This window comes from Triticum dicoccoides, chromosome 5A, assembly GCF_002162155.2.
Source record: "Triticum dicoccoides isolate Atlit2015 ecotype Zavitan chromosome 5A, WEW_v2.0, whole genome shotgun sequence".
Classification (NCBI taxonomy): domain Eukaryota; kingdom Viridiplantae; phylum Streptophyta; class Magnoliopsida; order Poales; family Poaceae; genus Triticum; species Triticum dicoccoides.
In genome coordinates this window covers 597,539,307-597,552,990 of record NC_041388.1, presented here as the reverse complement: position 1 = coordinate 597,552,990, position 13,684 = coordinate 597,539,307, and the positions used below count along the sequence as shown (strand labels likewise).

Below are 13,684 nucleotides of genomic sequence, written 5' to 3'. Positions count from 1 at the left end.
GAGAGAGAGAGAGAGAGAGAGAGACGTAACGATTTCTAGATCACTTCCCACAAACCGGCCGAGAAGACTTTAGGGCTAGCTGTAAAAGCGACCAGAAAATCTTGATCTTAGGCCATGGTCAGTAGTTAGTCATGTAGTCACTCTCTAAAAGCAATTAGAGTTGGACCAAGAAGCAACATAAAAGCTTGTCCCCTTGTGCTTTCGAACGGCTGCCTAGAGAGGTAAAATTTAACAATAGCTAATTCATCTGCTCTTTTAATTGTACAAAATCATAGTCTGATATAGATAGCTTGTCGGGTGTGATCGACATGTTTAGTTTCGTGTTCTGTTTTTGGGGCATTCCTAACCATTAAAAGCAGTCACCGATTCTAAGGAGCTTCAAAATGTTGGTTCTTAAAAGGCTGAGCAGCGCCAAATTGGATGAAAATGGCAGATGCTTTCGTTTAGGTGTAGTTCGCTGACCTCTCAATCGGCTTAGGGCATCCGATGACACTAAACTAGGGGTTGGGGCGCCACCTCATGGCGCCTCCTGAGAGAAAGTTCGGCGGTGTCTGGTAGGTGGCCGCATCTTTCACTTGCTTTCTGGGGTCTGGGCAACACATGCACTGACAAATGTTGCTGAATTGATGAAAGCAGCTAAATTACTTAGCGTTGGTACATGCATATACACCCTTTTCACTTCTCGTAGCACATGCCAATGGATAGCAATAAAATAACACTGACAGGAGCATGCTGTCGCTTCTTGAAAAACAAAGATACAACACAGAAGTATAGTGCACCTACAAAACTGATCATGTAAGCTACACTTATGAAAAGAGAGCAAATAGCACATCAAAAGTAGATGCACGGAATGACAGGTTGAAAAGCTAGATCAGCACGGACGAGGGCGTCATCATGCCGGCAGCACCATTAGTTGCGTGGTGCTGGTTGGACGTCGGCGAGAATGGTGGTGTTTGGTCCCGCCGAGCTAAACAAAGGAAGATGCTCTCAAATTGTGTGGTTAGAATAAAATGTTAAGTGAGGTTTGACAGAAAAGCAGAACTAAACACAAGAAGATTGCACTAAGTGAGATAAAGTAAACAATGAAAGTTGAAAGTAAAGCAAACAATAATAGAATTTAGGTTGTAGATTACAAGATTATCATAAACTGCAGGGGATGAAAAGCAAATCCTATTCAGTTAGAAACAATCATACACTCAATGACAAGCATTGAAAGTGTCAAGTGAAGAATTGTCAGTTTGGTGGTGCCTGATGAAATATTCCCATGGTATTTTATAAATGCTTGATGGATCAAATTAGTTTATGCTGTCAACACTGGAAATTATACATGAAGAAAAAAATACACAAATGATCAATATTAAAAATTTGTCCTTAGTGTTGTAGAGTTTGTGCGGGGTATAGAAATAGTAGTACCAAAGCCCTATCTAATTTTCCAAGTAGTCGGTAATATATTTCACATAAGGTAACAAAATTCATGGATCTACTATTGGGGGTAGCTCAAGGACTAAAAACCAACATAGTTTGAAGAAATGTAGTCATGTGGTAAGAGAAATTAGTCAATACTGCAGTGGATGAATTTAACTGTAAAATGCAAGACGATATATAGTGCAGTAGATGAAAACGAAACGCCGAGTTAGAAGTTTCTTGTCATTGTGAAAACAAATTCTTAAAGACACTAGTTTCAAGCTGCAATACATAAAATACTTGATGACTGATGAACAAACATAAGAGAGTTAGGGTACCATGACCAGGAGTCGCGGGGAAGTGAGTTCTCTGGCTACCAAGTCAATAGCTTTAGGAACACATGCTACATCCTGATTATGAAATGATATCTTCGCCAGTTATCAGTCACCACAGTAGAATAGCTTAACTATGAAATATTGTGGTTTCTGTGTATAATAACGCCAACTTGTCCAATCTAGCAATAACTGATAAGTGAAGTGCATGGTTTAAGTTATTACCAGAAAAAGGAAAGCTAGTAACTTGCACATAACAGGAAACACATCATGCATAACAGGCTTGCTTATAAAAACATAAATGATACTTCAGCCAAGAAAAAAAATAGATGATACTTACAGTCGAGGTATGATTCCAAAAATGCCTTTGTTACTATGAACATCCTTGAAAGTGGAGATCGATTTGATTCAGTCAAATTCATTTACGAGGGGATCTGCACAAAGTATACCATAATTCAGGCACTAATATGATTACTAATGCAAATAGAAAATATTTTCTGGTGCTATCAGAATTTGAATAATCGAAAAATTGAATTACATGGTCATGATACTGCATTATTAGTAACCACGATGATGAACGGAATCGGCACCGAGTGACAAGTAGTGGTAAAGAGGAGAAAATTAGAAGTAGGAGAAGAACGAACCATCATCGAAACTCACAAGTCATTCTCACCGGCTTGGTAAAGATTCCCATGAATCAACCACCGAGGTGACAATGACAATTGGGTACAGGAGAGTGTGGTAGTAACGATTCCTATGAATCAACCACCGAGTTTCAAATTAAGAACAGGCGGGCACATGATCCAGCCAGCCTGCAGGTTGTCGATCCTCCAGAATCCAACCTGCAAAACCAAGCACCCATGACAGCTCTAGTAGCATGGGCAGGCCAACAACCTGCAACAGCAAGAAGATAGAATAGTGACATTAACACTGAAAAAATAAACAAGTATCCATCTGAACCCCAACCTTTCTCCTCTTTCCACTAGTCTGGGAAAACTTCTTCGTTATGAAACAACATTAGAAAACTCACAACCTGAGAGAACAAACATGCCATACTTAGTAGCAAAACACTATTTACTCTAATTGTTATGCCAAAATCAAAACAGGTACACAAAGTAGTAGTACTCCGTCAAACAGAACAAAACGTAATAGCTACAGCCTACAGGAGAGCAGGTAGTCAGGTACTCACGGGCCGCGTGGCGTTGTAGCTGTCGTCGCTGTCATACCCATCCCCATTCATGCTGAGGGTGTGGAGCCGTGCAACAGCGTGGCGGCGGCATAGGTCGCCCCGCTGTTCATGGAATTGCCGAGCTGCTATGGCGCGGCCGACGGCATCCTCGCCTCTCTGACGGCAGCAGGGACCGGGACGGGCGCTGCATCCCGATCAGGCCTCAGCTCCCATCCTCCTATTGCTCTGGTGGATTACCCTGCAGGATGCACCGAAAAGCTTTGTCATCTCAAGCATCAACATGAACTCATTGAAGCACACGTATAACATAGGATTGAACTGAAGGTTAGCACCACAGATGCACATGACTAAACTAAAATATATATAACACTACTTATGCAAACACCACGGCAGCATGCAGCAATTCAGCTGAAGGCTTAGTATTCTTATGTTGCGAACATCTAAAAACTTATTCCCAGATGTCATTATATTCCTTAATCAGACAGTGGTCCATTTTATAAGGGAGACATTGCGTCTGTTTTCATCGAAGAACTACAACATTAACGAAACCAGAGTGTACCAGTTTGTGTAATAGTACCGATTTAATCCTCCTGGAAGCTTGCGGATCCGGCTTCACTGCACTCTTCGGACTGCGCCAGCTCGCTATCCCTGCTATTGGCATCTTACGCAGTGGTGCCGCCGCCATCCAAATGCACCGGCACTGACGAATCTTGTCTCCTCGTCGGCTACCCACATCGCTTATCTCGTTCAGATTCGAGCCCGCTGGCCAACTACATCCGAGGAAAGGGATGGAAGAGGCGAGGAAGTTGTTTACCTTCGTGGGGAAGGCAAATCCTCCTGGGGGAGGTGTTATATGGCCATGAACGAGGCGCTCCTGCCCAACCCATTCACATCCAATCGGAACTGAAAGCACTATTCGTGCGTTGGCATGTACTGAAGCTGACGTGGACACGGCGAGCGAGCGCACATTGCGCGACTGTTAAAGGGTTCCATGTCCGTATACAGCAGTGCCGGCCATGCAACCGTCGACACCAAATGCCACCCCTCAGTTTCTTTTACACTCAAGCTACTGAAAATAATCAAAGATAAGCAGCTCAATTCTTTCATAGATAAAATATTCCAATGCAACAACAATTTAAATATAAATACTACAATTTAAACATAAAGTTTTGAAATAAAATAGATTAAATTTGAATTCAAATTATCCAAATCGTCCTCATTATCGGCGTTTCAAGATGAATCCATGAACTCGGCTCGCCCGAATCCATTGTGTTTCCCGCTCAAAATAGAGTTCAGCTATACGTATGACACTTGACGTACAATTTTTGTCCTGACACATCAGTTCGAACCGTTCGTTGGGCATCATACTAGGATTGAAAAGAAACGCGCATGCAGTAATTTTGCTCAAAAATATGATAAAGATCTTCTAGAGAAAACATAAAAATTTATTTTGATATATCGAAGGCCATTCTTTTTCTGATAGAACACTTTTATTAACTCAAAAATACCAAAACGCCATAGGATAGTCTTTTTGTAGTAATTCCCAACATGAAAAAAGAACTCATTCTAACACGGAGGCAGATCATGCCATGCTCACCACTTCACTATATACTTACTATAAAACTAAATCTAAGCCGTTTGAGTTTCTTTTATTATATTTGTTGACGTAGAGGTTCGGAGCCGTCCGATGTCTTGGTGTCGTGATTCACACAGTGATGGGATGGGATCCCTGCTCTCCTAGCAAGTTCACAAGCTTGAGAAGGTACCCATGCACGGACCCGCCCTCTGCAATGCTCGCACATGCCCTGTCCTTCCACGTGGCCGCCCTAGCCTTGCCCCCCTCGTCTCCGAGAAGCCGCGCCACCTTGCTATCGATCTCCTCCTTCGCGACAACCCCTCGCTCGTCTCGGCAAATCTTCATGCCCGTGCCCCCACACGTTGCAGACGTAGCTCTGGTTGGCGAACTGGTCGGTGAAGTACGACCAGCAGAGGAACGGCACGCCGTGCAGCATGCCTTTCATGGTTGAGTTCCACCAGCAGTGCGACACGAAGCAGGCGATGGCGTGGTGCGAGAGCACGCGCTGCTGCGGCGCCCAGCCCATGATCAACCCCTTGCCCTCGACGCGGCGCTTGAACGCGCCGAACCAACCTTCTGTGGCTCCGGTGGTGAAGTTTGGCCGGACAACCCACATGAACGGTCGGCCGGAGAGCGCGTGCCCGTCGGCAAGCTCTTGGAACTGCGTCGCGTCCAAGACGCCGGAGCTCCCGAAGGCAATGTAGACGACGGAGCCGGGAGCCTGCGCGTCGAGCCAGGCGAGGCAGGTCAGGTCTTCCGGCAGGAAATGTCCGACTGGCCGTGACGTCGGCGCTACAAGTGGGCCTAGCGGCAGCGCATTCGGGAGCAGAGCGAGAGCGTCAGGTTCCATCTCCATGAAGCTATTGCAGATGATCTTCTCAGCTAGCGGCATCAACCGGTTGGTCCTCAGGACATTCTGGATGTTGGTTCTGCGCCTCTCGGTGATGCTTCCAAGGCTGACCCAAGGTATTAGAGTATATTCGTCCGGTTCAATTTTTGGTAGTCTTGAATTGTAATCTATCCCTATGCTGCGACCTTACCCCTCCTTCGCGGAGGTCCGCTCCATCTTGCAGCTCGAGGCACAGAACCAGGCGCGCAAGGCGACGCGTCCTCCCCAGGTGTTTCACGTCGCCCGACCCTCTGCACCATCTGTGCGTCTCCATCGCCTGCTTCATCGATGCCTACATCCTCGGCTTCTCCAGGATGGCGCCCGAGTCCTAACTATCGGGCCAAAAACCCCGTCTACCAGCCGCCGCAGCCTCGACCTGCTGCTCCACCACCATCGGTTGCATCACCGGCACCTCCTCCATCGGCCACTACTCCCGTGTCTTGGCACCCTCACCAAGACACCTGGACTGGTCTAGTTCAGGCGTGGCCCATGCCCTGGTCGGCGTTGTCTCCATACAGCGCTCCTCCCGCGTACACCGGCAACTGGAGCTCGGGCCTTCGCCCTGCTACCGGTGCTCCCGGCCTCCTTGGTCCATGGCCACTGCCTCATGTCTACACTACCACAACCTCTCCATCGCCAGCCGTCCAAGGATCACCTCATGGCTACCTGTCGGTCCCCTATGCACCCTACGCCTACGGCCCTGCTTCACCCATGCCGTACGCGCACGTGCCTGCGCCCGGACCGCCAGCTCCTCCACCACAGCCAGCCTGCGATCAAGCTGCCTTCATTGCCGCCATGAACAACTTTACACTCAATAACCAAGGTACGGATTGGATTTCGATCCCGGTGCATCCTCGCATATGTTTTCAAATATGGATATTCTGTCAGCTTGTCTTCCTTCCGCTTATTCTTCCATCACCATAGGCGACGGCTCCCTTGTTCCCGTCTCTTGCACCGGTCACTCTTCTATACAAACAGATCATGCCAATTTTCAACTCCGCAATATTCTTGTTGTTCCTTCTTTTATCAAAAACCTTATTTCTGTTCGCCAATTTACCATCGATAATCTTGTCATTCTAGCATTTGATCCTTTTGGTCTACCTGTGAAGGATCTGAGAACGGGGACACTTCTCGCTCGCTACAATAGCACGGACAATCTCTATCCACTTCATGGCGCGCCTGCACCCTCTCCTCGCGCCATGATGGCTTCAGTTGATCTGTGGCATCGTCGGCTCGGTCACCCCAATAATTCAACGCTGTCATCTCTACTACAAGAATTTTCTATTCCTAGCATTAGTGTGCCACATGATTCTTCTCTTTGTAAAGCATGCCAATGCAACAAACATGTTTGGCTTCCTTTTGGAACATCATCTACTGTTAGAACTTTTCCTTTTGAGCTTTTACATTGTGATCTATGGACCTCTCCTATTCCTAGTGTATCTGGATATAAATATTATCTTGTGATTTTAGATGATTATTCTCACTACATATGGACGTTCCCTCTACGCGCTAAATATGATGTACAACAACTTTTTCTCAGCTTTCTCACCTATGTCCAAACACACTTTGGCCTACCTATTCGCTTTATCCAATGTGACAATGGGCGCGAGTTCGGCAGCGTCACCAACCGCACATTTTTCCTGTCCCATGGCATTCTTCTACGCTTTTATTTTCCCTATACCTCCTCTCAAAAAGGGAAGGCCGAGCGCTCTCTTCGTTCCATCAACGATATCCTAGGCACTCTACTTAACCAAGCATCTCTTCCTCCCTGTTTTTGGGTCGAAGCTCTGCGCACTGCTACTCCTCTTCTTAACATCCGCCCCACCAAAATGTGTCCTCGCTATACACCCTTTCAATCTCTTCTTCAATCTGATCCCGACTACCTTTCTCTTCAGGTATTTCGTTGCCAATGCTTTCCTAACATCACATCCATCACAGCTCACAAACTAGCCCCACGATCTCTAACCTGCATTTATCTTGGCCTCTCCGATGATCACAAAGGGCATCGCTGTTTCGATCCCTCTTTCGGTCATGTGTTTATGTAACGCCCACGATGCGGCTATATCTCCTACGTGTCGAGGCATGACTTAGAGGCATAACCGCATAGTGATTTTGTCGCAAGAGGGGTAATCTTCACACAATCCCATGTAATAAACAAGAAAGGGATAAAGAGAGTTGGCTTACACTCGCCATGCCACACAATACATAAATAATTCATACATCATCCAAAATACACACATAGACTGACTACGGTCAAATCCAAAAGAAAAGGAAGATAAACCCCAAATGCTAGATCCCCGATCGTCCCAACTAGGCTCCATTACTGATCATCAGGAAACGAAACATAGTAACGATCAAGGTCCTCGCCGAACTCCCACTTGAGTTCGGTAGCATCACCTGCACTGGTATCACCGGCACCTGCAACTATTTTAGAAGTAACCGTGAATCACGAGGACTCAACAATCTCACACCCGCGAGATCAAGACTATTAAAGCTTATGGGTAGGATAAGGTAATGAGGTGGAGCTGCAGCAAGCGCTAAGAAAATATGATGGCTAGTATACGCAAATAAGAGTAAGATGAGAAGCTACGCAACAGTCGTGAAACTAGGAACGATCAAGAAGTGATCCTGAAACTATTTACGTTCAAACATAACCCAAAATTGTGTTCACTTCTCGGACTCCGCCGAAAAGAGACCATCACGGCTACACACGCGGTTGATTCATTTTAATTAAGTCAAGTGTCAAGTTCTCTACAACCGGATATTAACAAATTCCCATCTGCCACATAACTGCGGGCATGGCTCTCGAAAGTTTATACCCTGCAGGGGTGTCCCAACTTAGCCCATTACAAGCTCTCACGATCAACGAAGGATATTCCTTCTCCCGGAAAGAACCGATCAGTCTCGGAATCCCGGTTACAAGACATTTCGACAAAGGTAAGACCAGCAAGACCGCCCGATGTGCCGACAAATCCCGATAGGAGCTGCACATATCTCATTCTTAGGGCACACCGGATGAACACTACGTACAACAACCGAAGACCCCAGGTGAAGGGGTGGCACCGCAAGTGGCTCTAGGTTGGACCAGCACTCAGAGGAGCACCGGCCCGGGGGGTTAAAATAAAGATGACCCTCAGGTTTGCAGAACCCAAGGGAAAAGGCTTAGGTTGGCAAATGTAAAACCAAGGTTGGGCCTTGCTGGAGGAGCTTTATTCAAAGCGAACTGTCAAGGGGGTCCCATAACCCCAACCGTGTAAGGAACGCAAAATCAAGGAACATAACACCGGTATGACGAAAACTAAGGCGGCAAGAGTGGAACAAAACACCAGGCATAAGGTCGAGCCTTCCACCCTTTACCAAGTATATAGATGCATTAATTAAATAAGAGATAATGTGATATCCCAACATATCCATGTTCTAACATGGAACAATCTTCTAGCAACGCTATAAGAGGGGCTGAGCAAAAGCGGTAACTTAGCCAAACAACGGTTTGCTAGGAAGGTGGGTGAGAGGCTAGACATGGAAATATGGGAGGTATGATATAACAAGTGGTAGGTAGCGCGACATAGCGATAGAACGAACAACTAGCAAGTAAAGATAGAAGTGATATCGAGGGTAGTGGTCATCTTGCCTGCAATGTTCTCAGAGTTGTCGAAAGCTTGCTCCTCGTTAGCGTACTCAACAGGTTCCTCGATAACGTACTCGTCTCCCGGCTCTACCCAAAGCAAGAACACAAGCAATGGAAAAACAATCAATCACGATGCAATGCACAAGCAACATGATGCAATACATGGCATGATATGCAAGATATGATGTGCAATGCATAAGGGTACGCCGGAAGGAAAAGGATGATCTAGGCATAAACTTGGCAAACCAAGTATGCCGCTGTAAAGATGAGGTGATTTCGGTCGAAATCGATATAAGGATCACCGGAAATGGATGGACGGTTTGCAAAAGACAAGCAATACAAGAATGATGCAAATCTGCGAATAACAGCATCATAGCACTTAGAATGCAACAAGAAACTATCCTACATCACTCCAACATGGCAACAAAGCACATGACCATAAAGTACACATGAAGCTCTACAAATCATGAACACTAAGCTCCTGCTAGTTCTCACTAGAACAAGCTCAAAATAGCATGGCAAAAATGCAAATGATATCAGCTTCACAGACTTAGAGAAATTACTAAACAGGTCAAAACAGCATCATATAGCAATATTTAGAGCATGCAAACTACATGCTACAGGAACATAACATGGAAAACAAAGGCATGGCATGCTAGTACTAAATACATAGAACAAAACTTCCTTACTGATCTTTAACCCAAGAGGCATGGAAAATAGTGTGGCACCCTTGCAAACATGGCAAGTTATATGAACAGTTTCAGACTAGAAGAAAAACAGAGCGTGGCATAAACAAATTCATGATAGCAACTTTACAAGCTCAATTCACTCACCACAGGGCATTACATGGCATGACAAGGTAACCAACATGAAGTAGACATATTCAAGAAGCTAAGCATGGCAAGATCAAGCTCATAGGGTACTTGGATCACTAGCAACACCCATGGCAAAGTGGAATAACATGTTAATTATCTGCCAGGAACAATATTTAGCAAAAGTTGAGCAAGGAAATGAGATGCTAGAGTGATCCATAGTTGCAACCAGAGGCATGAATGGATAGAGCAATACCTCATCTACAAAACATGCTTACTGAACTATCTCAAAATGTGCATGGATCTCATGGTAGAAAAAAGTTTACATGGCATCAAAATATAACAGGAAAAGGACTTGGCAAAAAGACTATCTGAAAACAACAACATTATGAAGCCTACTTTGCATGCTTGTGCTAGGCAGCACATAGATCACAAAATACAATACTTTCACCCCTGTAAAGATGGCATGATGGAGCTCGTAAAACATGTAGACATCATGCTCATAGGATGCACACAAAAAATGCAACGAAAATGACAAATCACAAGTTCTGCTAAGATCCAGCAGACAACATCATATAGCACTTTTGCAACAATGATAATGGCATCAATATGGGTAGTAAGATGCATGCAAATGATACTAACATGAAGAGCATCACAAGACGAACATTTTTATATATCGTATGCATGATTCGGAGCTACAGACAAGGAGATATGGCATGATAAAGGGGGCACCAAAATATTAGGGATTTTTGAGACAATGAAAATCGGGTCAACCTTTTCCCAGATCTAGGGTTTGCGCGGATGTCGAGGTTTGTCGGGGAGTCGCCGGACTTGACGCGACGGTGGTCGGAGCTGCGGGCGAGGAACTCCGACAGGCGGTGGCCGGAGTTGATGGGGCGGCGTCTCGGCGACAGGGTGGCGGAGGAGGCGCGGCGAGGCGGCAGCGGTGCCCGTTGGACCTCGCGACGACGGCGGACGGGCGGCGCTGACCGGCGAGGTCGCTACCGGGCGGCGAACTTGCGGCGGCGCGGGGAGGAGCGGGGCGGTGAACTTGCGGCAGCGCGGGGAGGAGCGGGGCGGCGCCGGCGAGGCACCGCGGCGGAGCACGCGCGGGGGCGGGAGGCCGGATCGGCGGTGCGATGGGCTCGAGGGCCGGGAGTGGGCCGCGGCAGCGGGGACGGCCGGCGTGCCACGTGGCGGTTCCTGATTGGTGCGGGCGCAGTGGCGGTTTTCGTCCGGTGGCACCCGGACGTGTCCGGCGGCGCGAAGGGACCTAGGCTAGGGTTTGATCTGCGAAATTTCGGGGGAGAGGCACATATTTATAGGTAGAGGGAGCTAGGAGTGTCCAAATAAGGTGTGGTTTTCGCCCACACAATTGTGATCCAATGACGGAGAGCATGGAGGGGGGTTTAGATGGGCTAGTGGGCTGTTTTGGAAGGGTGTTGGGCTGCAACAAAAGAGGGATTTTGCGGTTACCCGGTTAACCGTTGGGGCATCAAGCGACCTCCAAGTGGAACGAAATTTGACAGGCGGCCTACCGGTGATGTACCAAGGCCACTCGACAAATCTTGACCCATTCTGAGAAAGTTTTTCTCCCGCTCACGAAACGAGATTAGAGGGGTGCAATAGGTGCATGTGGGAGTGTCGGATTGAGAAACGGACAACGGGGAAAATGACTGGATGCATGAGACGAACACGAATGCAAATGAGATGCACATGATGACATGAGATGAAATGCATGACATGAACAAAATGCAAAACGAAGACAAAAACCCAATCACGAAGGGAATATCATAACACATAGCCGAAAATGGCAAGAGTCGGAGTTACAGATAAGGAAAGTTACATCTGGGGTGTTACAACACTCCACCACTACAAGAGGATCTCGTCCCGAGATATAGGACTGAAAGAACTCCGGATATTCGGAACGGAGGTGGTCCTCACGTTCCCAGGTGGCTTCTCGATCGGAATGGTGCAACCACTTAACTTTCAGGAATTTGATTGACTTGTTGCGAGTCTTGCGCTAGGTTTCTTCAAGAATAGCAACAGGATGCTCATGATAAGACAAATCTTCTTGGAGATCAATCTCTTCGAAGTTGATAGTGCGCTCGGGGGTCTTGAAGCACTTGCGAAGCTGTGACACATGAAACACATCATGCACATTTGCGAAGTTGGATGGAAGCTCGAGTTGATAGGCGAGGTCGCCTCTTTTAACAATGATCTTGAAAGGACCCACATATCTCGGGGCAAGCTTTCCTTTGATACCGAAGCGACGAGTGCCTTTCATTGGAGAGATGCAGAGGTAGACATGGTCTCTGATCTCGGAAGCCAAGTCACGGTGCTTGCTATCATAGTAATTCTTCTGGCACGATTGCGCGACTTTGAGATTTTCACGGATGACTTTACACATTTCTTCAGCTTCTGTGATCAAGTTGTTGCCAAGAAGTTGGCGTTCACCAGTCTCTGGCCAATTGAGAGGAGTACGACACTTTCTGCCATAGAGAATTTCGAATGGGGCCTTGCCCGAACTTGCTTGGAAGTTGTTGTTGTAGGAGAACTCGGCATATGGGAGACAATCTTCCCACTTGAAAGATCGTGGATGTCGCCTAGAGGGGGGGGGTGAATAGGCGTTTTAAAATAATTACGGTATAGGTTTGAACAAATGCGGAATAAACCTAGTGGTTAATTTGTCAAGCACAAAACCTACAACAACTAGGCTCACCTATGTGCACCAACAACTTATGCCAAGCAAGATAAAGTACTAGGTGATAGCAAGATATATGACAAGAAACAATATGGCTATCACAAAGTAAAGTGCATAAGTAAAGAGCTCGGGTAAGAGATAACCGAGGCACGCGGAGACGATGATGTATCCCGAAGTTCACACCCTTGCGGATGCTAATCTCCGTTTGGAGCGGTCTGGAGGCACAATGCTCCCCAAGAAGCCACTAGGGCCACCGTAATCTCCTCACGCCCTCGCACAATGCAAGATGCCGTGATTCCACTAAGGGACCCTTGAGGGCAGTCACTGAACCCGTACAGATGGCAACCCTTGGGGGCGGTCACCGAACCCGTACACTTTGGCAACCCTTGGGGGCGGTCACCGAAACCTGTCAAATTGCTCGGGGCGATCTCCACAACCTAATTGGAGACCCCGACGCTTGCCCGGAGCTTTACACCACAATGATTGAGCTCCGAACACCACCAACCGTCTAGGGCGCCCAAGCACCCAAGAGGACCAAGCTCAAGGGTACCAAGCACCCAAGAGTAATAAGCTTCTCAACTTGTAACTTACACGTATCACCATGGAGAACTCAAACCGATGCACCAAATGCAATGGCAAGGGCACACGGAGTTCCCAAGTCCTTCTCTCAAATCCCACCGAAGCATCTAATGCTAGGGAGGAAAATGAGAGGAAGAACAAGAAGGAGAACACCAAGAACTCCAAGATCTAGATCGAAGGGGTTCCCCTCACATAGAGGAGAAAGTGATTGGTGGAAATGTGGATCTAGATCTCCTCTCTCTTTTTCCTCAAAAACTAGCAAGAATCCATGGAGGGATTGAGAGTTAGCAAGCTCGAAGAAGGTCAACAATGGGGGATGAACACGAGCTCAAAGGATAAGGTTGAATGGGGAAGAAGACCCCCTTTATAGGAGCTCCCGAATCCAACCGTTATGTGCTCAGTCCGCGCACGAGCGATACTACCGCTCAGGGGAGCGGTACTACCGCCCGGACGGTAGAACACGGAGAGCGGAGCGAAATAGAGTGCGAGGTAGAGTCGTATGAGCGGCACTACTGCTGGAGCCAGCGGTACTACCGCTGGTCGCAGCGGTACTGCCGCTTGGCCCAGTGGT

The 13,684-nt window shown here is 47.1% G+C and overlaps 1 protein-coding gene across 1 annotated transcript; it reads right to left on the bottom strand.

Annotated features, from left to right (window-relative positions):
- Positions 1-4,793: 4,793 nt before the first annotated feature.
- Positions 4,794-5,393, bottom strand: LOC119298012 (UDP-glycosyltransferase 83A1-like). Its single transcript, XM_037575564.1, has one exon. It carries the CDS (start codon positions 5,391-5,393, stop codon positions 4,794-4,796), a length of 600 nt encoding a protein of 199 aa, XP_037431461.1.
- Positions 5,394-13,684: the final 8,291 nt, after the last annotated feature.